General features: G+C 44.4%; 4 protein-coding genes across 17 annotated transcripts in view; 1 reads left to right on the forward strand and 3 right to left on the reverse strand.

Annotated features, from left to right (window-relative positions):
• Positions 1-249: 249 nt before the first annotated feature.
• On the reverse strand, positions 250-2,844 carry Snapin (SNAP-associated protein). Of its 2 annotated transcripts, NM_001170576.2 has the most exon segments (4): positions 250-1,450; positions 2,009-2,127; positions 2,390-2,436; positions 2,671-2,844. In NM_001170576.2, coding segments are annotated over 4 exon segments (411 nt in total). In that variant the 5' UTR covers positions 2,814-2,844; the 3' UTR covers positions 250-1,348.
• A 7,131-nt stretch (positions 2,845-9,975) lies between these two features.
• Chtop (chromatin target of PRMT1) lies at positions 9,976-21,478 on the reverse strand. 13 transcript variants are annotated; one of them, XM_087627636.1, is made up of 7 exons: positions 21,193-21,469; positions 19,605-19,686; positions 18,151-18,304; positions 17,457-17,540; positions 15,157-15,343; positions 14,085-14,222; positions 9,976-12,119 (listed from the first exon to the last, which is right to left on the reverse strand). In XM_087627636.1, the coding sequence occupies exons 2-7, from the start codon at positions 19,667-19,669 to the stop codon at positions 11,914-11,916; spliced, it is 834 nt and encodes a 277-aa protein (XP_087483762.1). In that variant the 5' UTR covers positions 19,670-19,686; positions 21,193-21,469; the 3' UTR covers positions 9,976-11,913.
• Positions 21,098-27,293, forward strand: part of S100a13 (S100 calcium binding protein A13) — a 13,477-nt gene continuing 7,281 nt past the window's right edge. Inside the window, exon 1 of the mRNA XM_087619600.1 lies at positions 21,098-21,329. The gene's annotated coding sequence lies outside the window, so the exon portion shown is untranslated. The remainder of the gene's footprint in view (positions 21,330-27,293) is intronic.
• Positions 22,633-27,293, reverse strand: part of S100a1 (S100 calcium binding protein A1) — a 4,847-nt gene continuing 186 nt past the window's right edge. The window contains 2 exon segments of the mRNA NM_001007636.3: positions 22,633-22,938; positions 25,204-25,357. Coding sequence (NP_001007637.1) covers positions 22,795-22,938; positions 25,204-25,344 — 285 coding nt within the window. The 5' untranslated portion in view covers positions 25,345-25,357 and the 3' untranslated portion in view covers positions 22,633-22,794.

Genomic DNA, 27,293 nt, shown 5'->3' on the forward strand with positions numbered 1-27,293 from the left:
CTCCTGGAATAACATTTAAGCATGTGATGGTTGATTTTCATGTCAGCTTGGCCTGAAATACCTGAATTTTCTGATTAACCCTAAGTGTGAATGAAAACATCCTGTGAGCTCAGTGCTTGGGTAGAATAAAGGGATAAAAGGAAGCAGGCAGAGGACAGCATTCCCTTCTCAGAAGAGTACTCTCATGTCTCAAAATAGGCCCCAAAACATGGGTCAAGGTGAACCCTTTGAAACCACAATACAATATTCTTTTTTGTTAAAATAACCATTGCAAGGATTTATTAATAATGCTGAGTAATACTTAATATTAACATAGTCAAGCCAGGGTGGTCAAGAGGATAAATTATTTATCTTGACTTTACCTAGGTCTGTAATTGTAAACAAAATTAAGTTACAGGTAAACTTTGCCCAGGCCCAAGTAATAAGAGTAACAGTATGGTTAACACTGGCTAACTAGGCCTCGAAATGGTAGCACTTAAATATGTAACTTTTAATTTTTTATTTTATGAGAATGGATGTTTTACCTGCATGTATGTCTGCAACATGTGTGTGTATGTGTGCTACACCTAGAAAGGCCAGACAAGGGCATTGGATTCACCTGGAATCACCATGTGGGTGCTAGGAACTGAACTCCATCTGGAAGAACCACCAGTGCTCTTAACCATTGAGCTATCCCTCTAGCCCTTAAAACATGTAGTAGCCTAAACACAATCACAAAAGCTTAGGGGCTCTTAGCTATCAAGGCTCTGCCCTTGACCTTGGATTCTCATGTTATTTGTCATGCTCTCCTTGGGCAGGAATGAAGGCAATAGTTGTGATACTTGTTAATAGGAACTAACCTAAACACTAAAAATGTGTAAGATGATTCTGGGAAGGTTATTACCTTCTGAGAGGAACTGTGGTGAGGCAGAGAGGGAGAAGTAGTGTACTTTCTGCAATAAATCTCTGGTGTCTTCCCAGATTTTCTAGCACATGATGCCTAATTTACTTAACATTCTTTGGGAAAAAATGTACAAAGGCTTGAGCCAGGCACCCTGACACATGCCTATTATGATCCCAGCATTCAGGAGGCTAAGGCAAGAAAATATGTTTGAGGCCAGCCTGCCTTACATATTGAGACCTTGTCTCAAGAAACAAAACAAAAGGTAGAGGCTCATTCTTGGAAGGACACTGTAATGGAGGTTCTTTAGGAATAGTCCTGCTGTATGCATATTTCTTGAGGCTGCTACATGAATGAGTACATAGTGCAAACAAATCAAAGGTCTACGGAGACTTTGCTGGAATCTTCTGTCTACCAAGACAAAGCTGTTGGAGAATAGTACTGTATACTCTGGTCATAGGTCCAGGCTTATTTGCTTGGAGAACCAGGAGGGTAAACTCCTGAATCCAGCATGGCTCTCCTGCGGGCTGTTTCCTTGGCCACACTGTGGTTTAACCGCCTTAGTCGTTCCTATAAGACAGGAAGATAGGAAATCTAATGCCTGCTGTAAAAGGTTTTAACTGAGTCAGGTAAGGGTGAGTCAAGAAAGGGCTGACTTCCCCTCTTCCCCCAGACCCCAGATTGTGTCTTCCTTCTGTGTAGCCCTGGAACTTGCTCTGTAGACCTCAGACTCAGATATTTGCAAGCTTCTACCTCCAGCTGGCTACACACCTGTCTGGTTCTTTTCAAGCCAGCCCTTTAAATAAAACCCATAAATGACAGCCACTAGAAATGAAGAATTGAGTCTAGTATGCAGGAGGCCCTAAGTTTGAGGCCCAGTATTGGGGGTGGGGTAGTATGGACTTCTATCGTCAGATCAGTTAATACCACTCTTCCCCCCTGAGTTGCTTTCACTGTGTTGAAGACATAAAGCAGGATAAAGAACTAAAGGACTCAATTTTCTTTTTTTTTTTTTTTTGAGAGAGGGTTATGCCCAAAGTTCAAGCCACCCTTCTTGCCTTAACCTACCAAATGCTGAAATTACAGCATGCAATACCATGCTCTGTCGGAATTTTTTTTTTTTTTTACCTGTGCATTCTGTAAAATATTGTTGACCAAGACAACTCGCCGCCTGGCATTAAGCAGCTTCTTAACATAGGGGTCCAGATCCAGGGCCACCTTCTGATCCTCATTGATCCGGCACAGTTCTGTAAAGAGGAAATGTGCAACCAACATCTAATGGCTCATTTTTTTGTTCTTAGGGAACGTAAGAAAGGAATGGGATGAAAAATACTCTTGCAGCCTTGTGCGATCCACACCTTCCCTTCTTCCATTCTGTCTTAAAAATATCCCCGGAGTCCGTGGGTAGTTCTGATATTGAGAAGCAAGTGACAGAAACCTAGCCTAACCTGGGAAAACAGTTCCTGAAAGCGAGATCAGGGATTCTAGGTATTTTGGGTGCTCACTCACCTGTAGCTAGGTTGTCAATTTGTTCCCGGAGCTCTACTTGGCTTTCTCTGCAAAGTGGTACAAAAGCCTACAAACGGTCAGTGACTGGAACGCGGGAAACGAATTCTACTTATTCCCCAAATACTGAGGCAAGCCAACCTTAACTTAAAGGCCTCGCCCAGGCCCTTCCGCCTCTACCCAGTCTCAACAGCAGTGTCTCAAGAACGTCTCTAATCTTTTCGGGGCCCCGCCCCTACAAAGCCAGTTCCGAAGGCCCCGCCCCCAGTAACCCGGTCTGGCACCTGACCGCGTGCACGTGAGAGTCGAGTTGCTGCACAGCAGGTCGCAGGAACTCCAGGAGCCCCTCGGCAAAGAGGTCGCGGCCTGTGGGCCCCGCCACTGGGGTCCCGGCCCCAGACACGGCAGCGGAACCAGCCGCGGCCATCGCGAACTGCCCGGACGCCCTCAGCCTGCCGCGAGGGCCGCCGGGAACTATAGGCCGCCGCTGTGCGCCGCGAGGGGGCGCTTAGAAACAACCCTGACAGCAGTGGGATAGCTGGGAAATGGAGTCCTCAGTGAGCCGGGTCAAGCAGGGCCGACACCAGAGCCCCCTGGAAGTTGTAGTTCTTCCATGGACCTGTAGGGGGCGGGATCTAGAGTTCAGGAGCCTGCAGGAAATATTTTTCTTTTCTTCTTTCTTCTTCTTTCTTCTTCTTTCTTCTTCTTTTTTCTTCTTTCTTCTTCTTCTTCTTCTTCTTCTTCTTCTTCTTCTTCTTCTTCTTCCTCTTCCTCTTCCTCTTTCTTCTTCTTCCTCTTCCTCTTCCTCTTTCTTCTTCTTCTTCTTTCTTCCTCCTCCTCCTCTACCTCCTCCTCCTCTTCTTCTTCTTCCTTCCTCCTCCTCCTCCTCCACCTCCTCCTCTTCTTCTTCTTCCTTCCTTCCTCCTCCTCCTCCTCCTTCTCCTCTTCTTCTTCCTTCCTTCCTCCTCCTCCTCCTCCTCCTTCTCCTCTTCTTCTTCCTTTCTCCCTCCTCTTCCTCCTCCTCTACCTCCTCCTCCTCTACCTCCTCCTCCTCTACCTCCTCCTCTACCTCCTCCTCCTCCTCTACCTCCTCCTCCTCCTCTATCTCCTCTTTCTGAGTGCATATTTATTTCATAGCTCTGGCTGTCTTGGTAATCACTATGTAAACCAGGCTGTCCTTGAATTCACTGAGGTTTGCTTGCGTCTGTCGCTTAAAGAAGTGCTCTACCACTACCAGCCTTTGTTCTTTTATTTTTAAAAGGTGAAAGAAAATAAGTGCTATTGTCCACAGCCTTCCCCATGGGAATTGATGAGAAAGCCAGATTATATTCATGTTAAGAGTTCTTCTCTCTTTCTCTTCCCCTCTCACTCCCTCGTTTCCTTCTTTTCCCCCTCTATCTCCCTCTCCCACTTTTTCTTGAAGACAGGATTTCTTTGTGTGACCCTGTCTGGCCTTGAATTCCAGTGATGGATTAAAGGTGTGTCCCACCACTGACCGGCGAGTTTCATTTCTAACAATTTTTTTTTCTTTTTTCCTTTTTTTTTCGGATCTGAGGACCGAACTCAGGGCCTTGCGCTTGCTAGGCAGGCGCTCTACCACTGAGCTAAATCTCCAACCCGAGTTTTATTTCTAAAGATTGTTATTTTTGTTAGAGAAAGTCCTGCCATGTTGCCAAGGCTAGCCTTGAACTCATAATCTCTCTTTCAGTCTTTTCAGTACTGGAGTTACAGGCCTGTGTCACCATGACAGGATTTAAAGTTGAGGGTTTATTTTTTCTCTGAATTTTTTGAGGAGGGCTTGAACCCAGGGCCTTGTGAGAAAGCTAGACAATTGTTCTGCTGAGCTACAACCCACAGTTCCTTATCCCTCCCGGCCCCCTTTCACTTTGAGACAAATTTTCACTAAATTGCCAGATTGGACTTGCATTTGCTTCATAGTACACACATGCCTTGAAAATGTGTTCCTCCTGCCTCAGGTTCAGGCTTGTACCAGCTCTAAAGAAGTTTTTTTATTTGTTTTTTGATTTTATTTTGTGTATGTTCCTGTGTAGAAACCTGTGCCGTGGCATATGGGTGGAGGTCAGAGGACAATTTGTGAGAAGTCAATTCTCTCCTTCCATCATGTGAGTCCTCAACATTGAACTCGAATCTTCAGGTTTGGCAGCAGGTCCCTTAACTTTCAGAGCCATTTTGCTTGCCCTTCTTTTTTCTTTTTTCTTTCTTTTTTTTTTTTTTTTTTTGTTTTCTTTTTTGGTGTGTACATGTAGGGTGTGGATGGGTATGAATATATTGGTGCAATGGGTGCCCAGGGAAGTCAGGGGTGTGGCTTACAGGCAGTTGTAAGCTGGCTGACAAGGGTGCACAGAACCAAACCGGTTCTCTGGAAAAGCACTATGTGCTAAACCATTGCTCCAGCCCCCTTACAGATTTACTCCTTTTTTTTTTTTTTTTTTTTTTTTTTTTTTTGGTTCTTTTTTTCGGAGCTGGGGACCGAACCCAGGGCCTTGCGCTTCCTAGGTAAGCGCTCTACCACTGAGCTAAATCCCCAGCCCCCAGATTTACTCCTTTTAAAAATTATTACTTTAAAGCTAGGTGCAGGTGTATGTGTTCGTACAGGTACACTTGGAAGTCAGAGACAAAAAGTCCCCTGGAGCTTTGAGGGCACAAGTGTTGGATTCCCTAGAGCTGGATTTAACAAGTTTCCTGATGTGGGAACTCATCTGGAGACTTGCTAGAGCAGTTAAGTACTCTTAATCACTGAGCCATCTCTTCAGCCTTCTCTCTATCAAGAATATTTTTAATGGCATCAAGTATGCACAAAATTGTAGATGCTTTAAAAAAGAACGGATTTAAGAATGAAATTCTGGGGGCTGGGGATTTAGCTCAGTGGTAGAGCGCTTACCTAGGAAGCGCAAGGCCCTGGGTTCGGTCCCCAGCTCCGAAAAAAAGAACCAAAAAAAAAAAAAAAAAAAAAAGAATGAAATTCTGATATAGGCTAGGACAGGGATGGCCCTTAAGGATGTTTTTGCTACACAAAATAACACAGCCTCCAAAGAATAAACATATAGTTTCATTTATATGAATGGCCAAATTCATAGAGATAAAAATGCAAGTTGTGGCTGTGTGTGAGGACCCTTGCACAGCATGCCTGAGGCTCCAGGTTAGTTTATCAACACGGGAAACAACAAAAGTAGGACTGGATTGGGAGGAGTGGAGAATACATGATTATGCATTTGCTGCTACTGAACTATACACTTAGACATACTTAAAGAGGGAAACTTGTCTTCTGCACATTCATTGTGTTGTCTTGTTTTTGAGGCAGGATCTCACTATGAAGCCTGGGCTGGAACTCAAGAGAGATCAAGCACAGAGGGGAAAAACAGATATTCAGAGCAGCCACAGCCACTGAAGATTTTAAAGTCCTATTGTATCACCAACCCGAGGTCCAGATATTGTTGAAAAGGGCATGGATCAAGCTCACCAAATGGCAGAGAAATCGCTGCAATCCCACTCAGTACGCTGCTATATAACAGCTTGGACACTGGATGCCACTGGCTGTTCCGCATCCCAGAACCTTGGGGAAGCCACCAGAGCCAGAAAACAGCTCTGTCTCCTGAATGTTTCTCCAGCCTTCTCTGTCAGATGGCAAAGGAAACATTTTTTTTTTTTTAGTTTGTTGTGTATGTGTGTGTTTTCTGTGTCAAAGGAAACATTTCAAGAGTCCCAGCACTATTTTTATGGAGCAGACAAAAAGGGTTAATATAGCATTGTGAGAGTATCTTTCTTTCATTTGAGACAAGATTTCACTGTGCACTTCTGGCTGTCCTGGAACTTTCTTTGTAAACCAAATGGGCCTTGAACTCATAGAGGTCCACTTGGGGCCTGCACCACAACACCTGGGTTAGTTTTCTTAAGAGAGAACTGTATCAAAATGTTTAAAAAGTATGAAAAGGGGCAGGGCATGTTGGCTCATATCTTTAATCCCAACGGCAGGTGGATATCGATGATCAAGGCCAACCTAGTCTACAGAGTGAATTCCAAGATAGCCAGGGTACAGAGAAACCTTGTCTCAAAAATACCACCACCAACCAAAACACCAAAAAAGTCAAACAGAACTAACCAACCAACCAACCAACCAAACTACAAAGGGTAGAGGGTACCACCTAAAGTCAAGAGGGAAGAGGGCAGACTTAGGGAGTTGTACAAGGAAATGTGGAGATCACATCCTGACAATCACCTGTGGTCCTCTGTGAACTCACCCTTTGGTGGGTCTGTTTTTGATTGTTTTCCCCATGGGGGTCCAACATGGGGCATTTGTGATTTACCAGCCTTTTCACTTCTGAAAAGGTCATGGTGCTTGCAGTGAGCTGGAACAAGGTCTTCAATAACTGTACAGTAAGTAGCGTTTGTATTCAGACCGGATGTCAGTGATGATATGAATGCTAGTGTAGCGACTAAGCATTCACAAAGCTTAGGGGGAGTCCTCGCTGGTAGGCATTGACCATCAACTATCCCAGCGCCAGCACTTTCTGACAGTCCAACGTGGTAGAGGGGCTGGAGCCAGGGTTGACTTTGATTTCAGAGCCTCCAATTTGGGCCGCAGGTCTTCAGTGTTACATTTCACTTTCTTCAAGAATTCCTTCTATCAAGACTTACCCATGCAAGATGCCTTCATCCTGGACTTTCCCTACTCCTTGGAAAATCTTCCCTTTTGATGGTCTGCTAGGTAACCCTATTGCTTCCCAAATTGAATCCATTGCCTTTCTCCAATCACCATGGCAGGGCTGACTCCATCAGTCAGGCCTGGAGAATTTTTTTTTTTTAAAAAGATTTACTCATTTAGGGGTTGGGGATTTAGCTCAGTGATAGAGCGCTTGCCTAGCGAGCCCAAGGCCCTGGGTTCGGTCCCCAGCTCCGAAAAAAAGAAAAAAAAAAAAAAAGATTTACTCATTTATTATATATAAGTACACTGTAGCTGTCTTCAGATACACCAGAAGAGGGCATCGGATGGTTGTGAGCCACCATGTGGTTGCTGGGAATTGAACTCAGGACCTCTGGAAGAGTAGTGAGGTGCTCTTAACCACTGAGCCATCTCTCCAGTCCAGGCCTGGAGATGTTGCCCACCATACCAGTGAGACCATTGTGGTCTTTGCTGCTTTTATCTGTAATAGGTCAACTGGCACACACAACCTGAAGCAGGTTGGTGCAGTCTACCCTGCTGACCCAGCTGTCCTTGTATGGTCACCCCTCCCTTCTGCTTAAGATTCCTAATCAGTTGGGTTGGTGCTGCTGGATTCCAGTGCTTCCAAGCTTTTGTGTATCTCCCGGACACTCTGGCCCTGCCTTACTTTTGGCTCCCTCTTTGACTTCACCTTCCTACCCAAACCACAGTTAGGTTGACTTGCCTTCTGTCTTGGCTGCCTTAAGGTAGATGCACAAGGAGGCTTTGCAGGAACATTATGTTGGTTCAGGTAGCACCCAGTGCTTCTGCCTGGAGGCCATTTGCATCCCATACTTTTGGGTGACAATGCACATTTATGAAAGGTGCACAAGAATGATGCCCATCTTTACCAAGCTAGGGCACCTTTCTTCTCTTGTCAGTCAAAAGGACAAGGATGGGGATATTCTGGGAGGCCTGAACTTTAAGGTAACCCACATTTCAGTGGAGGTGGTAAAGGAGTTGTAAATATTGGAAAATGTTAAACACAGTCAGCGATGTAGCTTGTGGCTCCAGTTGCTTACAGATATTTCTGGAAAGCAGCCATCGGCTTGGGTGAAATCTCAGGTGGTTCCAGATTCCTGAGGGTGAGGCATGAGGATGTGGTATGCAGGACTTGGCAGTGCTGAGGACTCTAGATGCCTTTTATGTTTTCATTTTTATTATTTGGTCTTTTCCTTATCTGTTCCCATACCTACAGAAAAGGTGGTTCTCAACTAGTGGATGGAGACCAGGGAGGGAGGGGTACCAAAGGATGTTTTTCACAGGGGTCACCTAGCCAGCTAGAAAATATCTTTACATAACAATTCATAATAATAGCAAAAGTAGTTATGAAGTAGCGACAAAAATAATTTTATGGCTGGGGTTTAACATAACACTAACTGTATTAAAGGGTCGCAGCATTAGGCAAGAACCATGTGCAGTGGATTTCCAGGAGATTGCACATGAGAGAGCTTTCTTTTTTTTTTTCTTTTTTTTTCGGAGCTGGGGACCGAACCCAGGGCCTTGTGCTTCCTAAGTAAGCGCTCTACCACTGAGCTAAATCCCCAGCCCGAGAGAGCTTTCTTATCACACTTCCAGGAAGCTTTTGAATCTCTTTCCCAAGGATATTTATCTTCCCAAGGATATAGTCATGGTTAAAATAAGGCAAACCTAAATGAAATGAATCCCCTCAAAGACATCAATGATAACCTATTATGTTCTGGGTCTGTTGGGTGATTGTTGCCGTCAGCATAGATTCATCCCACAGCTGGCCTTGGCCTGCTTCATCCCTAGGTGTCAGTCGCCTTGGCCTGCTTGGCAAGACCCCATCCTTGTCTTGCCCTAGGCTTTGTGGCTAGCCAGGATCCCCGGCATGCTTGCTTGAGTCACTAGTCAGTGTGAAAAGAGCCCATCCAGGACTGGGAACCTCCAGCCCTATCCTTACACACTCTGCCATCTCTAGTGAGCAGAGAGAAGCCAGGTGGCAACAGGCTCACACTATTAGCTAACCAGACAAATAAATTGTGGAAACAAGATGGGCATGGTAGCATGTGCCTGTAATTCCAACATTCAGGAGGGGAAGGCAGAACCCTGAGTTTGAGGTCAGCTTAGGCTATTCAGTTTTAAAATACAAGGCAGCCGGGAGAACACTATACATCTGGATGCAGATTCCTAGTTACCAGAGCAGCATTGGGTCGGGGAGGAAGTAAGGTATCAGAGCTCAGAAAGCAGTCATCATGAAGATGATACTTGCACATGTGGTTATTTGGGGAAATGAAAATGCAGCACAAGCTGAAGTTGAAAGCTGGGGAGGGCGAGAGAGGTAGAGGCCAGATGCAGTCCTTTCCAGGTCCAGGCATTTAAGGACCCTTGCCTCCTTAGGCCTATCTTAATGCCACTCTGAATGCTGCTTGGTTGCTGGGAAAGCCGCATTAGTGTTAAAAGTCCAAGACACCTCAGGGTATAATGTGACTGGGTAGCTAGGGCTTTGTCCCTGTAGTCCTATCTCCCGCAAGGACTGTGGCAAGGACTGTGGAAATCCCCTCGTGTGCTTCTCAAACAACCTGAATGGGGGAGGGGAGCTGCTTCAGCAGTTAAGTGTGGCTATTACCCATATGCAACTCCAGGTTTGGGGGATTTGGTGACTTTCTTTTGACCCGAGGGCACAGGCATACATGGTGACAAACACATGCAGACAAAACATGTATAAAAACCTCTCCCTCAGGGTTGGGGATTTAGCTCAGTGGTAGAGCGCTTGCCTAGGAAGCGCAAGGCCCTGGGTTCGGTCCCCAGCTCCGGGTGGGGGGGGTGGAGGTGGTGGTGGTGGTGGTGGTGGTGGTGGGGACACAAAAAAAACCTCTCCCTCACACACAAACTCCACTTAACATAATTTCTCTGTCTATGTGGTAACCACAGTATTTATTGCCTTTGCTTGAAACTTCTTTGACATATAACCCAGGCTAGCCTCAAACTTATATGCAATCTCCACAGTGGTATCACAATTTTTTTTGCCCTTGTCCTAACTCTTCCCACCTATCTTTAAACTTTCCTGAGCTTCAGCTCTAGCTGGTCAAATCTTTCCTCTGTTCTCCCAATGCACTTCTGTGACACCATGAGTGAGACCTTGGATGGAAGGCAAGTCCTCAGAAGATAGGAGTCAGGTTTGCTCTCTGGTCCACCTGAGGCATCACCAGGAAAGAGGAAAGCAATGGTGGACAACAAGACCTTAGGAGACTCTGAGGACTGCACACAGCAGGTAGACCTGAAGCTGAAGGGCCTATGGTTGGTAGGGGAATTGAACTTTTTCACAAAGTAGGAATGACAGTCAGTAGAAAGGGGGTCTAGAGTCATCACTTCCCTTTGCTGAGATCTACCCTTAAGCACCCGCTTCCTATACCACAGAGTCCATCTTCCCTGGGTCCCAGAGATTCCCCATCTCAAACAAGTAAGGATTCAAATTCAGGTGATCTTCAATTATTTCCTTCCTGGCTCTTAAATGCACAGCACAGTTAAGAGGGTTGTGATCTTTTCCCCTAAACAGCCATAGTACAGTCCACTAGTACTTTCTAGGCAGGTGTACACTTCCTAAGAGTTTCGTCAAAGGAGAGTCCAAGTTTTACTTTCTACCACAAAGCAACATTTCCCCTACCCCTAGAATATTTCTTTTTTCCAAGACAGGGCTGGTGTAGCCCTGGTTATCCTGTAACTAACTCTGAGACCAAGCTGGCCTTGGAACCCACAGATAACCACCTGCCTATGCTTACCAAGTGGTAGGATTAAAGGTTTGTTATCATCCCAGGAATTTTAACACACCACAAAAATGGCTATATAACATTTTAAGGACCCCCCCAAAATAAACAGAAAGCCTGGGTTAAATGAGAGAACAATTTGTTATAATGAACCAGAAATACAAGATTCCACTGAAACTGAATAGCTGACAAAATATGGTTGAACTTAAACCTTCAAGAGGGCCCAATAAAGCCAGTGAAGTGGATCAGACCCAGGCTGCTTCTGGACAAACACAGGGAACTGCATTTCAGCATGAACAGCACAGGAGCCTTCCCAGCAGTCAGTTTGGAACCAGTTTCCAACCCTTGTCTCATCTGCCACTAAGCCACACCAAAGGCTGCTTCTTCTATAGAGAGGTGCAGAAGCCTCTTGGGTATGACAGAAAGCTAAAAGGAGAGCTTAAAAACCTTTTCTTAGGGTGGAAATTCCAATTTAGCTTGTTAGTTACCATCTATGTGGTTTCAATGTAGGCGGCACCAACTTTGACCAGAACAAAGTTGCCACCCTATGTAACCCATTCTGTGGCCCAGTAGCAATACCAACGTTTCCAATTTACTACCTTCACTATCAACACAGCACACACACCTTTAGTTCCAGCTATTAACAAGAAGCTTTTAAAGAAAGATGTAGAACTCTATCCCAAAGACCACCCAATAGTGAGAATACTGGCTCCTCCTGGGATCATACAAATCAACAGAGGAAATATTTAAAAATGTCAAGAGTATATGACAGGCAGAGGTTGGAAAATTGTTCTACTCACAAGGCCAACGCATTCCTGTTCAAATAGAAGTCTGGGTGACTGAATAAACAACAAAACAAACTCAACCAAATTAAAGGAAAATAGGGTTTCATATAACACAGTATCAAAAAGTAGACGGAAGGGACTAAATGCACCAATTGGTGGCAGGTAAGTCCACAGCCTATTGTGACATGTCCTTCCAGCATCGATCACGTTTCTTCTCATGTTTTCTCAAGGTTGTTGTATAGATGTGGTGACTTTAACAAGAGTCTAACAGGTGGGCAGGCAGGCAGGCAGGCTTCAATCATTGGTTTCAGGATCTGTCTGTGCCATGTAGGCATCCAATTCAGCATCCAGGTGTCCTTTAGTTTTCGACATGTATGCATCCAATTGGTTGTCCAGCTGCTCCTTGGTCAATACAGGGCGAGTGAGGGCACCTCTCCCTCGGCCACGACCTCGGCCTCTGCCTCCAAAGCCCCCTCTTCCCCGACCTATCATACCCCGACCTGGCCAAACAAGACAAAGAGAGAGAAGAAAAAGACAATTACACATTAGTTTGATGGGTCCTAGAAAAAGTGCCCCTTTATAGTTGTGGGGCCTAGCTGAAACAAGGTCAAAGACAGGGCAAAGAGGAGAAATCTGAAAAAACAAGAAACACACTGGGTAGAAAGCAGCACATGGAAAGCACACACAGTGAGTCCTCTTAAATATTCATCTCTAAATGCTACTGTAAGAAAAAAGTCCTGCCCTCTCTCGATTTGAGACAGGCAGGGTCCTGCCATGCAGACCAGGTAGCCTTAGACTTGCACTCCTGGGCTGGAGGATAGCTCAGTTGGTAGGGTGCTTGTCTAGTATGAACAAAGCCGTGGATTCAATCCTCAGCACCACAAATGTATACCTGCAATCTTAGTATCTGGGAGGCAAAAGCAGAAAGGATCGGAAGTTCAAGGCCAGCCAGGGCTACAGGAGACCCAGTCCCAAAAAACAAAACAAGAGCCTCCCAGTTGCTGGGATTACAGGTATGTAGTATTAGCTGAAAAATATTAAAAAACATTAACCTCCCCTAAGACAAAGAATATCTAAAGTTTGGAACTTACTGTAAATTCATAATTAAAACACGTTACATATAGTTAGGAGGCAGTAAAAGGGCACCAAAAAAAAAAAAAAAAAAAAAAAAAAAATCAAGGGTATTCCTATTACGGTTTAACTGAGACCTTTCTGGATTGTTACACATTTGCTTTATAAGTTTATTAAGTCTAATGAAGTGATTCCATGTATCCAAAGACTGAAAAAACTTAGCTACTTCTCTGACTACTGGTCACCTTAAGACAACTACTGTCTGAGAAGTAATTATTTAGTTTTTCCAAGTCTTTCTCAGAAACTGTCAATACAATCTGGCAACATTCTATCTTATCCTGAAACCCATACAAACTTGTACTTCATTCAATAAGCAGAATGACATATAATGGCAGAGAAGGAATTTGATACATTGTTATCAAATATGATTTCCTAAGTTACTCTTCAGCACTGTGGATTATGCAGACCTGCCCCACATTTTAGAAAGAACCAAAGCAAATATCCACAGGGTTTACTAAAGTAAGATGCTTCGTGCTATCAACGTGTGTAGGGAGTTTCTTACTCAGTTTTAAGCCAGAAAGCTCCCATGAGATTTGGTACTAACACCATCATCATTAATCTCTTTTCTAATCTGGTCCATGAGGTCACAGGACAAGATTCAAGTCATTAAAGGTAAGATTACTAACAGTCAGCTGACTAACTGGTTGTAACACATCTTACTTTCAACCTTGATCAGGAAAATTGTCTTTGGTTCCTCAGATACAAATCCTATGTTAAATTTACTTGATTTTAAAGCCAACAACAGGTGCCAGGTCTCATCCCACCACCTAATTGTGCTGCTAGACTAAATCTAGTCTCATGCATGCTAAGCATGTGCTGCACCACTGAGCTACATCCTCTGCTTCCGACCATTCTCCTTTATCTTCGCCTCACTTTCATATAACCCTCTTATTTTTGTTTCTACGATGTGAGATTGAACCCAGGGCCTCACAAATGCCAGGAGAGAGTTCTATACTGCACTTCATTTCCATTCCACTTCTCTTATCTAAGTTAAACTGGCTTTTGGGCTATGGGATGGGTGTGTAATGGTGATGGTGGCGGCAGATACAGAAAAAGGGAAAATCCCAAACTGATCACTTTATCATTTGAATACAACAATTTAAATTTCTAAGAGCTTGGAGAAGAATGCGTAAAATGTGGTTCTAATACACCTGCTAATCCCAACAGATTTTTGCATTATCACTGTGTGAATTTAGAAAATAAGCCAGTTTCAAAAAACAAACAAGACAAACAAACAAGCCTGCCTCTGACTTGAAGCTGTGCAGAAAGGTGGCTCTGAGTTTTGAAGGGAGGAAAATAAGGGAGCTATTCTCTGAAGTTGGTAGCTGACTAACCTCTACCACCGATTCCGCCACGACCCATAGCTCCACGCCCTAGGCCCCCTCTCCCAGGACCTCCACGACCTCGAACACCACCTCTTCTTAAGCCCATTCGGGGAGCTACGGCTCGTCCACCTCGGAGCAGGTTTTGACCTTGGAGAGGAGGCATACAATGTATATGCAGGTAAATCCAAGAGAGACAAAGTAGATTGTAACCACAGGAAGTTGGTGAGGGTTAAATAAGAAGAATTAGTTAATTTTTAGTCTGGGTGGGATAAACTGCAGTGTGTGCGAACAGGTTAAACAACTCTTTATTCAATTTAGTACTTCTGACCACAAGCTATCTTTGGAAAAAGCTGGGACTTAAGTTCATACGTTTAGTAAATTAACAACCAGATGCCGAACATTATGGTAGATATGGTAAAATGCTATGATTCTTGCTTTCAATACATTTTTAAAGGGGGCAAGAATTTTATAAAGAGAACAGTGTCCAAAGGGTATGATACAGATAGGTAGGCACTATGGATCAAACTGTCCCCTCTTTTTCCTGTCAGGTTAATAGTTTTTCACTTCAAGAAGACAGATGGTTAGTCATGACACAGGCCAAAAGACTCAAATTTTCTCTCTTGGTATTGAGGATATTCAACCCAGGGCCTCGCACATGCTAACCACACATTTCTTAGACTTCTTTCTTTCTTTTTTTTTTTTTTTTGAGCTGAGGACTGAACCCAGGGCCTTGAGCTTGCTAGGCAAGAGCTCTACCACTGAGCTAAATCCTCAACCCCGACTTATTTCTAAAACTTGAATATACTTTCATTCAAGCAGCAGCAGGTGTTTTAAATGGAATGGAGATGACATGAATTACCTGTTGTTATGTAGGTCATAGCCTCTCACCATTGTACATTATTAGAAAAGGAATGATATTGGTAAAACACATGCAGCAGTACTAAAAATATGATTTCAAAGTTATTAATTATATAATACAAATTCAGGATTAAAAATGCTAAACACATGTATTGATAAGCAGCCCAAGAGAAAGGGGAAGAGGGCAGAGTCCAACCATTACTAGCTACACAGACACACTGACCTCGGAGCGACATCCCACCCCTAAGCAGGGTTCTGGTGGCACGTCCCCCACGTAGTCCTCCTCGGGGCAAGCCTCTCTGGATTATGGGAAGGCTTCTTCCTCCAATTGCTCCCCTGGCCAGAGCACCTATGGGTCGGCCTAACCGTGCCTGGATATTACTCTTACCCAGGCGCTGCTTTAAGCTCTTCTGGAAGAAAAGGTGTTAGAGGATTGAGATCAACAAAGCAATTCCGTGGAATTTGTCAATTTAAAGTACAGGACAAAAGAGGCAAGTCAGACACTTGGGGTGGAAGGTATAAACCTGTTGTGGGGAATGAAAGACTTCCTCAGACTATGGATAAAAGCAGAATCCTGACCCAGAATAAAGGCTCTAAGAAGCTTTAATATGGTCTACAACAGCAGAGCCAGCACAGTTAACCCTACTAATTTGGATGCTCAAAATAACACAGCAGTGGCTGCAAACTTACTGCTTGTAAGCCACAGGTTAACAATGATGTGACTTCATCCATCTCTGCCTATGGACTACACTGTTGCAAAGGCTTACTCACACACCATAGGAAGTGCATCACATTCTGGGTAAACTTAAATTACAAGTTCACTTGGATTCTTGAGACTTAAAGGACAAGATTGACTTCTCAGTTAAAGAGGCCAGCGTGCTGCAGTTTTCCTTTGAGTATCTATCTCCAGACAGTCCTTTTTTAACCTTAATGCAAATAAACACAAAAAAGTCAACATTCCTTTCCTTACATTTCTTTAAAAATCTGTAAATTCCACATCTCCCCTTGCCAACAGTTCCCTTAAGCCAGTACAATAGTCTTAAACATACAATACAATTGTATCCCCATAGAAAGCCAGCCAAATTCATGTTAAAATTAAACTGTTAACCACAAAGGGTCACCACACAAAGAACAAGGACATACTAAATATATCGATTTTCAATAGTTTCTCCAGAAGACCCTGAAGATCATATCTCAGAGAATTAGATCTCTTTTTTCAAAGGAAAAGGAGATGACAATACAGCCGCGAATACAAACAACCAAGGCCCTAATAATTCTGTTCTTCCATAAAGTCAGTAAATATTAATGAAAAGTGTGTTCTTGTACACAATCAATTCCATCACATCCTAATGTCATACATAAAAGTCTGCATATATACTTTCCTCAACTTAAGAGCTCTGAAAAAGATGTGGCATTATCAATTTTCTAGCACAAAACTTTAAACTGCTTTCAATCTGAGGAGAAAGGATCTTAACATTAGATATATGATATAGGAAGGTACAACCAAACCTAAAGGCCTGTTTTGTTATCCCCCGCAATTAGAACAATAATTGTTATTATTTATTTATTTTTTGTGGTGCTGGGCATGAAACTCACGCCCATGGTAGGTAAATACTTTACCACTGAACTGTACCTCCAGACCTCAGCACAGAATTATGAAGTCAGACTGCATTCTCTGTTCAATTACTGACTGTACTCATTTTCCTGAGTCCTTTGCTTTAGGGAAGAACTGTAGAGTGTAGCGTTCATCTTCATCCTTAGTTGCTACCCATTCTGGACACTTATACATACTGATAGTACTACTCAGTTTTTCCTCTAGAGCTGTGTTATATAACAAAGTAGCCACTGATTATATAGCTACTTAAATTAAAACAAACTAGTTTTGATTCTAGCATGGTGGCACCCACCTTTAATCCCAGTACCCTGGAGACAACAGCAGCCATATTTCTGAGTTTGAGGACACTGGTCTGCATAGAGTTCCAGGCCAACTGTAGCTACACAGCAAAAGTCTCCAAACCACACTAAACAATAGAAAAGCTAAACAAAATTTGTGTTGGCCTTGCATACTGCCCCTATTTGCTGAGATCACAACTGATGCCTGTAGTCTGGCCTTAACATAAGGGAAAACAAAACAAAATCCAAAACAAAACTAAGCCTCTCAATTGCACTAGTCACACTAGAAGCCCTTTTGACAGGACAAATGACTACTGAAAAAATTGAGCACCCCACCGAAACAGATGCCGATGGATGCCACTGATTTAGAGGTTAGCCTGTTGAAAGGACCTCTGGTACAGTGTATTAGACGCTTTATCATTATTTACTCTTGGAAAATGTGGGTCTATGTTTTGTTGTTCTCCTGTATCAGGGGGAAAAAAACCGTAACCATTTCAAGGCTAAAAGGGAGACAAAGCAGAAAGCCTTGCTTATTTTCTGTCAGTGAGCCCAATGGTTCAGAGTAGGGGTGGGTGTTATAAGTGCCGACTCTATGCACAGCCATGCAGTGCTACCAGTTAAAATCCTTACAGTTGCATGGCATCGCCCTCTGGACGCCCAGCCGCAGCTTGGACATATCCTTCCACAGCCACTGTCCGGACTTGGATATAAAGTCTACGAATAATAAAGAGCAGGTTTTATTTCAGGCCTAAATAGGATTGCCTCTTATTTTGGAAATGTGAAAGAGAACTGATGCTTGATTTACCCTATGCTAATGAACCTAGGTGCTGTTTTTAGTACTGAAAACCTCAGACTAAGGCCAATCAGAAGCTTATTCAGAAGAATAAGAGTAAACTAGTTTGTGAATCATTTGTACAGACAGCAAAGCTAACCACAACAAAACTTTTCTTGTGTTTTGGTTAAATGCTGAGTACTGAGCCTGGGGCACTATGCTTGCTCAGCAAGTACTCTACCATTGAACAATATTCCTAGACCAAACAAAAGAGATAAAAAGATGACAACTAATAAATAAATAAAATTACTCTACGAGCAAGGGCCAGAAAATAATCAATTAATCCTCATCAATAACGCAGGGTACAGAGGTGTCAAACTCCCTAAAAGAGAAAGTTAAAGTTATTTAGTTGATACCTGTTCAAACTGGAATTCTTTGAACATTTGCTCGTGTAAGTTTCAGCTTTTGCCCTGAGCCATTTTGTAATCATGTGTTACACCCTGACAGCCTTGGCGGACTGCCTGATGCAGATGGCAGGACTCATTCTCTCACCTGCTTAAGTTTTAATGCTGCCTGGACAGAGGGTCTATTCTCCATCTGCTGGGCCAGTCTTCTGTTTCTGGCACTGGCTAGCTGCTGCTGCTGCTGCATCGAAGCCCGAATATTCACTGGCATCGGCTGTTTGTTCTTCAGCATATTAGTAAAGCTTCAAGGTCGAACAAAATGGGTGTTTAAATAAAAGCTTTATTATAAAACACTTATTGGCATTTTCATGGCTTGCTAGACCAGGAGCTCCAGATCCCACGAACTTTAAAGTGGTACATTTGGATCAAGGCTGATGTGGGTTAAAGACTCCTCTGTTTCCACAAACTTGCAAGAACCAGAAACTCAGAAATGCAGCCAAGTGCAGCACAATTAAAAGCGATAACAAGGGCTCAGGTAACATCTCTTAGAGAAGTGGAAAGTATGAAATACACGCATTAAGCAAATATGACAAGAAACAGAGATGCAGTTACAAAGACAAACAGAAATGCCTACACCTTTGGAGACTGAAAGTTCATTCGAAGGACAAACAGGACAAAGGATCAGAGCACCTTCAAAGTCCACTGAAATAACAGAGACACGTGAATTATGGAATGTCATTATATTCTAACATGTTACTCAGTAACACACAAATACAGGTAATTAATATAACACATCTTAAAAGATGAGTAGAGAAACACATGCTTTAGAAGCAAACACAGGCATTAAATGCCTTGGCTGTTCTAGCAACAACGTAATAAAATGGTGAAAGACACCAAATAAAATTCTCAGAAACAAAAACTGTCTTTAACTACTTTAACTTTTCTTAAATCTCAAATAACCATTCTTTCTGACTCAGGACTTCTCTGAGAAGGTTAAATTAGTTAAGTCACTTACGAGCCTAAAAGGGCATTCTAACATTCCTGTAATGAATAAGTTTAATGGAAGTAAACACACAGCTGTTGAAAGATTTCAAAACACAACAAACTAAAAAGCAGAATGGGAAGAAAGTGAAATGGAGCAAAGCAAGTGCCTCTTACAAGGCCCAAGAATGACATTCAGGGGCCTTTGGACATAGTTTTGGCTTGCTACCTGCCTCTTACAGGCCAGACACAACACTGCTGGCCTTGGACTAGATAGCAAGCCGAATGCAGCCAGGATATACCATACCATCGTGCTGCACCACCCCTGTATCAATGTTAGGAAAAAAAGAAAAATCGAAGGGAAGGTGTGAGGAGTCTTTTAAAAAAAAATATATCCCACCAGGTCAATATGTCAGATAGCTTAATATAAAAATCTACTGATAAGGGGTTTTGAAACAACTGCCCAATTTGTTTGTACCACATTAGATGCAATCAATTAAGAACAGAAGTCTGTAGCCTTCTGTCATTTAGCTTACAACTGGCTTTTTTGTATTGGACCCCAGGGCCAATTTAAGTAATGTTTTCTTAGGAAGGAGCTGAAGTTGCTGTTGGCTGCCTCACCGCTCATTTAGAGACATCTTGGTGGTGCTTTTTAGCACAACTTTCGGCGCTGACTGTGCAGCCATCTTCAAATCCCGAGAATCTACAAAGGACAATATGCATAATGAGTCAATCAAAATAATGAAGTTTGCATTTTCACAAGAAGCGAGGCATAAACCCATGAGAGGCCTATACTACTAACTGCTGAAGATGGTGTCATGAGAACTTAAGTTTGCCATGTGGTGGTGGTGCCCACTTTTAGCCCCAGCACTCCTGAGGCAGTGGTAGGTGGCTCTCTGTGAATTCGAGGCTAGCCAGGTCTACAGAGCAAGTTTAAGGACACAAGCCAAGCTACAGAGAAACCCCATGGGGTGGGGGCTTAAGTTTAGATGACAGTTATTTCCATTTATCAAATTTCAGAGCCCCAGGATGGAGAACATCTGCCAAAGTCAACAAAATGGCAGAATCAGATGTAGCCAAAGCCTAGGAGTTTGGCTTTCAATCTGGAATAGTTCTTAGCCTGGGCTGAATATGATTTAGCTGAGGAATGTTTAAAAAAAAAAAAACAAACTAAATTTTTGATGTCTGGATCCAGACAATTAAACTACAATCTGGCCATGACGATGGGGTACAGCAACTGGGGCTAGGGGTGCTACCTACCCAGGTACATCTTACATGTCTACAGAAAGTTGAGGGCCACAAATCTAGAGAAATGGAGGAGCTGGGAATACAGCTCAGCAATAGAGTGCTTGTCTAGCACTGATGAAGCCTTAAGTTCAATTCCCAGCAGCAACAGAGGAGTGGTGTAACAGGCTGAGGACATCAAGGGTTACACTGTCACATTATGAGGCTCCGACTCTCACACACTCAAAAGAAATGCCAAGTTTCAAAACTGATTCTCAACTCCAAATGCAAGTGGAGCTCTAGAAAGACATGGCAGGGGAATGACAGAAAAGGTTTTCTCAATGGGTATTCAATCTGAGAGCTCTGTCAAGAGCAACTCCACAAAATTTAACTGTAGGGGCACATACTGGGAAGGGCTGAGGCAAGAGGGTCACAAGCTAAAGGCGAGCCTAAGTGACTTCTGAGACCCTGTTTCAAACTAAAATTATTATTATTTTTAAAGCTGGGGATATTAACTCTGGGCGCTAGACTAGCCAGAGCATAATTTTGGATTCAATTTCGGTGCCGAAAAAAAACGAACACCCAGAGCCGCCGCTAATTCCTGTATTCCTCATTTAACCTCCACCTCAAAGCCTCTCAAAAGACTTTGGTCAGGCGCTTATTTCCGTTGTTATTCCCATCAAACGCTATTCTGGGGCGAGGCTTGGGCTCTGATGGAGGGCGCTTATCTACATAAGCAAGAGACTAGATTTGGGGCCAAAACCAAACCACCACCACCAACCACCACCACCACACAAGCCAACCAAAACCAGCACCAACAATCCTGCTGGCCCGCTTGCTGGCCGCGGTTCCGGCTTAGCCTCCGCCTCCCGGCTCCGCCCCCTCCCCCGGCCTTTGCTCACCTCAGCCCCATCCGCACCTGCCGTCCGCGCCATGTCCCGCGCCCCCTCGGCGCTCCACCTCTGCTTTCACCACAGAAACTCACCGAAGGAGATGGACGCCAGCGCTCCTCCCGGGGTTGCCACCACGGCTGCGGCGGGCGGGCCGGAGGCCGGCCGAACCCGAGCTGACGGCGGACCGCTCGGGTTAACTAGCTGGGCGGTTGGGTTAGATGCTTAAACGGTAGGTTGCGAGGCTCCCTTGTTGTGGGTTGAGTATTTAGCCGACTGATCCTCCCGCTCGTCAAGCCAGCCTTTTCCTGCCTTTCGTCTGTGCCACCACAGCCGGCGCCGCCAACTCCCGCTTGGTGTCCAAAACAAAATGGCCGCCAGGCCCACCAGTGCAGCGTGACCGGCTAAAATGGCGCCGACGGGCTTGCGTCATTGCGCGCGCAACTAGGGGCGTGGAAAAATGGGCCCTTTGGCTTGCGCAGGAGTCGCAGGCGTATCCCTACGGACTTTGGCCAAGATCCCTTAAGTTACGTGTAGTGCTCCGCCCTTGGGGGCGTGGTCAGTGGTCACAATCGCTAGGTATCTTGACTACCTGCAGGACAAGTTTATGCCCTACTTTGTTTGGGGTTTTGGTTTGCAGAGAGCAGCTTAGATTGGAAGCAGTGTTTATATTCTTTTATTTCCCAAGTTAAAGACCAAAAGTAAAATCTTATTAGGACCTTAGAACCTCGCTGATTTGCTCTGGCCCTCTTCTCATCCCTATTTGTATTGTTTTTTTCTTTTTGAGGCAGGATTTCTCTGTGTAGACCAAACTAGCTTCAAACTCACAAAGATTCATCTTCCCTCCTCACTTTCCCCCTCCCCCCTCACTGTACTGGGATTGAAGATCCACATTGGATTCTGCATCCTTTTATAGGGACTGCCGCTAGAAGATGTGGCTAGTTTTAGGGTGGGTCTTTTCACCTCACATAATACAGTAAAGCAAATCTGTATCCCCACTAATGAACCCCTAATTATTACATAATGTCTAGCATTGATGGTACATCAATAAACAATGAAGCTTGGGAAAAAATTCTTCAGGTTTTTTTTGTTTGCTTGTTTGAGACAGGGTCTCTCTAATGTAGTTCTGGCTGTCCTGGAATTCTCTATACAGACCTGACTGGCCTTGAACTCACAGAAATCCTCTTGCCTTTGCCTCCCAGGTGTTGAGATTAAGTAACCATGGTATCTAATGGTAGAAACCATTTCTAGCTTTCTCCAGGTTTCTTGATGGCTTGTTTCTGTTTTTAGAGACAAGATTTGGGTATGTAGTATGGGCTGGCTTGGAACTCAAAATCTTTCTGCCTCATCCTTCCAAGAGCTGGCATTATTACCAATTATTGATACAAGTCCTTAAAGAGCCAGTAACACTTGGATTTCAGCTAAAATTTTTGGGTCCCTACAATTCTGGGTTTTGAGTGTTCCTTAAGTAAGATCTAGTGTAAACTTTCCAAGATAAGGTGTTGAGAGTGAGTCAGACCCAGAGGACACAGACATTGACAGTTCGTGAGAGAGAAGCTTTATTAAAACTAGTGGCAGATCTGGACTGCTACTGTTGCGCCTTTGGTGCATGTTGAGCCTGGGCAAGGATGGGTACATAGGGAGATACAGGTGGGATGAGGAGCAAAGAGGGAGGGCGCTGCCTACTGAGACTGTGCTCAACTGTTCTCCCAGAAGAAGTTGTTACAAGCCACTGTGAGAGCAGCCACCAGCACAACAAACTCCTGGAAGTCCACTTCCCCATCTCCATTCTCATCCAGTTCCTTCATGATCTTGTCCACAGCATCTGCATCCTTCTGGACCTGTAGAAGGAGATGGAAATGCATACTGCTAAGTTAGAGCCACCACAGTGGTTGAGGAGGAGGTGGAGATGAGCAAGCCAGAGAAAAGAACTAAGCAGTATTAATAGTTGCATCAATTGTCATCCATGATTGTCTACAATGTGACAAGTGCTAAGCTAAGCTGAGAGCCTTATGGACTTCATTTTCATTTAATTAAAAACTCACACATAAAATCATTTTAGGGTATAGTGATGCCTTTACTCCTAGTACTCAGTGGGGGAGAGAAACAGGTAGATCTATGTGAATTCAAGGCCAGCCTGGTCTACATAGCAAGTTCCATACCAACTGGAGCTACATAGTGAAACCCTGTTTCAAAAAACACCATTTTTTTTTTTTTTTTTTGCCATGTGACCCAGGCTGGCCTTGAACCTAAGCTCTTTCTAGGTCTGCCTTGTGAATGTTAGGATTACAGGTGTGTGCACCAAACCTGTCTTTTTAAAAAAAATTTTTTTAACACTAATTCAAATAATGTGGGAGCCATTCCCACTACTTTATAAAGACAAAACACATTGATAATTGGGTATATATAATAGTTTTACAGTAGCAGAATTTAGCAGGCCACAGCTTAAGTTGTGTCTGTAGGTTTGTATGTGGTCTCTGACAGCATCTGTCTCCTACTTCTTTGCATCTTTTAGGCAAACGAAGCTATTGGGCATACGTTCTATCCTTCCTCCCTTGCTTCTTTTCACGAGGGCACCTCACCTCCTACAGATCTTAGTTTACCTCCTCTTCCAGTGGAGACCCATGGCTCAAGTGCTACCTACATAGAGAAGCCATGTGACTTCAGGGCTCTAATCACAATTCTTTGGCTACCTCTCTCTGCTAAGGTTCATGGTTTTACTCTTTTTTTTTTTTTTTTTTGGAGATGGATGTGTGTGGGTTTCTCTGTCCTGGAACTCACTTTGTAGACTAGACTACTCTTGAACTCAAGAGATCTGTGGGCCTCTGCCTCCAGAGTGCTGGGATTAAAGGTGACCACTGAACCACCACCACTGCCGCCAGCTTCCAGTCCTACTTTTTTTTTGGTTCTTTTTTTCCGGAGCCGGGGACCGAACCCAGGGCCTTGTGCTTCCTAGGCAAGTGCTCTACCACTGAGCTAAATCCCCAGCCCCCCAGTCCTACTTTTTAAAACAGTTCTCATGGATGTGGTGGTTTACATCTTTAATACATCATTTTGGAGGCAGAGGCAGGTTGATCTTTGTGAATTTGAGGCTAGCCTGCTCTACATAGTTAGATCTAGACCAGACTAGTAAGACATTATCTCAAAAAAAAAAGTTCACCGTGAGTAGTAGATGCCTTTAATTCTAGCACTTGGGAGGAAGAGACGGGAATCTCTGTGAGTTCAAGGCTAATCTGGTCTACATAGTGAGTTTCAGGATAGCCAGGCCATGTCTCAAAAAATTGTTTGTATTTATTTGCATACACACACATACACACACACACACACACACACACACATATATATATATATATGAGTGGACATACACATACTAAGGTTCTTTTGTGGAGGGCAGCTTGTGGGAGTTAGTTCTGTCTTGACTATGTGGATCTAACTCAGGTTCTTATGCTTGGTGGCAAGCTGAACCATCTCAAAGGTCCACTTTTGAGTCAGTTTCACTCACTATTTAGTCCAGGATGGTCTCAAACACATGATCATCCTCTTGCCCCAGTCTCCCAAGTGTTGGGATTATAAGTGGGAGCTACCATGCTTAGTTTTGTGGCTTATTTATTTTAATTTTACAACTTTTTTTTTTTTGAGACAGGTTCTCACTACATAGTCCAGGCTGGCTCAAAATTCTAGAGAACTGATTGGCTCTGCCTCTTGAATGCTGGGATTAGGCATGCATCATCACACTGGGTCGACTTCCTTCCTTCCTTCATTTCTTCTTTTTCTTTCTTGTGTCAAGGGCTCACATAGACCAGGCTGTCTTTGAACTACTGATCCCTCCTGCCTCTACTTCTGAGTGCTAGGATTGAAGGTATATGCTACTCTGCTCGGCCCTTCATGACCCCATTCTGTGCTGTGGATAGCATTATTGACGAATTTGCAGAGCCTAGTATTGAAGGGGCATTTTAACTTTTCCAGGGAGGAGCTAAGGGAGCCTGGAACACCTAGCTAAGACTGGAAGAAGAGGATGGTTGGAAGAGGTGAGCTAGGGGTGAGACAAGGATAGGGCAGGGGCACCCACCCCCTTCCTCCACCCTGTATCTCAATCCTCTGCTTACATCCAGGAAGCTGGAGAGTTCAGTTTGTAGCAGGTCTTTCAGCTCCTTCTTGCTCAGCTTATATTTGTCCCCTTCCTTGCCCGAGTGGGCATGGAACACATTGATGAGGGTCTCCATGGCGGTCTCCAGCTCAGAGCCCATTTCAGCAGCACACCTATGTGTTCCCACAATGATGGAAGTGAATTATTGTAAACTAGATTCAGAAAATCTGGGATCTGGCCCTGATCTCACAGCTCAAATAGCTACAAGATGAGCCCCAATGTACTTTATCTTTCCTTCAGATTTTGCAATGTAGGAGTAACCCTAGCACACCTAGATCCGGTGCAGTGTTTTGGGTCCCTCCATCATTTCCCAGTCAGAGGGAGTCAGGCATGAGCATGGAGATGAAGCAATAGGAACTGGACTGTCTTTGGAAGCCTGTGGAAGATATCTGCAGTGGCTGGCTCCAGGCTGGGGAGCAGGAGGGGAGGCATGGGTAGACACCGGACCAGGCAGGCTTTAAGCTCTATTTTTACCTTCCAGGCCTGTCACAGCTAAGCTTTGCTGTTGATATTAAGTGGGCTGAGATCTCCTCTGCTTACCCAGGAAGAAGTCTAATACCTTTGGTGAGCTGATGGAGGGGTGACAGTCAGGGGGTGAGACCCAAGAGTTGTTGGGGAGAGGTGTCTTACTGTTCCCAAGCTTTCTGTCAGCCAGTGTGGCTCTTCCTCTCTTTAGACCCTGAGGATTAAGTCCAGGTCCTTTTGGCTTTATCGCCATCTTTTTGTGCTTGGGATTTATTTTTTGATAACAGCCTATGCTGTCCTGGAACTATCTCAAGCAGACCCTCAACATATGGGCAGTCCTGTCTGTCTCCTTGTGCTGAGACGCTGGTCCAAACGAGCCATTATGCCTGGCTCCCCCTCTCCCCACAAGTATGTCATTTTGGCTTCTTTTCGGGGGGAACATGACTGCCTGGTCTAGTCCTTTTCTCTGCAAAGTCGCTGCTTTCCATCAGGTAGGTAGAAGGAAGGGAGAGGAAATGTCTCCCTGATGCTGTCCATTCCTGCCTTGGGCAAGCTCTGGTTTGGTAGCTACAGTGGGAGCAGGATAGGGCTGGTTTGTGTTGGATAAAGGGCTGAATGTATGAGGTCATTTGAGCTCAAGGGCTGGGTGAAAGTGGAAGAATGGAGAGGTCTTTCAAGAAGAGACTACTGGCTAGGGGGCCTCAGTCCTTTGGCCCGGGAGGGTCATGCCTTCCATAGCCTCAGGGGCAGCTCAGGTGTCTCAGCTCAGGTGTCCTCATCTTTCCTCACCACTGAGTATACTGGACAATGGGTCCTGATTAGATGACATCCCAGCTCTTCAATGGAGCCCTTGTGACTGTCACCTGAACTCCAGTCACAAGAAGCAGTTGTTACAGAGACAGTGGGAGAGAGAATTCAAGCGGGGCTGATCAAAGGGATAAGAGAGTGCTCAAGGGAGGAATTTGGATGGCTCAGTTACCATTCTCATCTGTGGGGGGGCATCTGGAGGTTGCCTGGAACCCTCTAGCAGCTTGGAGGGTTTATGTAGGGGAGGACCTACAGTTGGAGCAGTGGGAAACAAAGAGAAAAAATGAGGAGAGAGAGAAGTGGGGGTCAAGGGGTCAATGAAGGGATAGAGAGGAAGTCTTGTGAAGGCACACTGCCACAGACCCCCTTCTTTATGATATCACATGGCGTATGCTCCACGACTCAGAGCCTTCCCTAGTTCTTGAGAAGGCAGAGGGTGAGGATGGAGATGGGGCAGGGACAGCCTTTCTTATTCTTACCTTAAAGGAGCAGGGCTGCCTTCCCTCCCTGCCCACACCTATAGAATGGCATCCCTGGCAGGAGACACAGGATTCTGTGTAGGAAGGCCTGGTAGCCCTGAAGTTGGGTGGCATCTTCATTCACCACAGGCTCCCAGCTCTCTGACCTTCACTCACCAACTCTCACTATTTTCCAAACTTCATCTCCCCTAGTTCCCGAGCTGCTCTTTCCCTGGACTGATTCCTCCCAGACCCCGGTGACACCACAGTATCCTTTTCCAGAACTCTTGGGTGTCTTCTGAAGTTTCTTTTCCTCCAG

Source organism: Rattus norvegicus, chromosome 2 (assembly GCF_021556685.1).
Source record: "Rattus norvegicus strain SHRSP/BbbUtx chromosome 2, alternate assembly SHRSP_T2T, whole genome shotgun sequence".
Classification (NCBI taxonomy): Eukaryota; Metazoa; Chordata; class Mammalia; order Rodentia; family Muridae; genus Rattus; species Rattus norvegicus.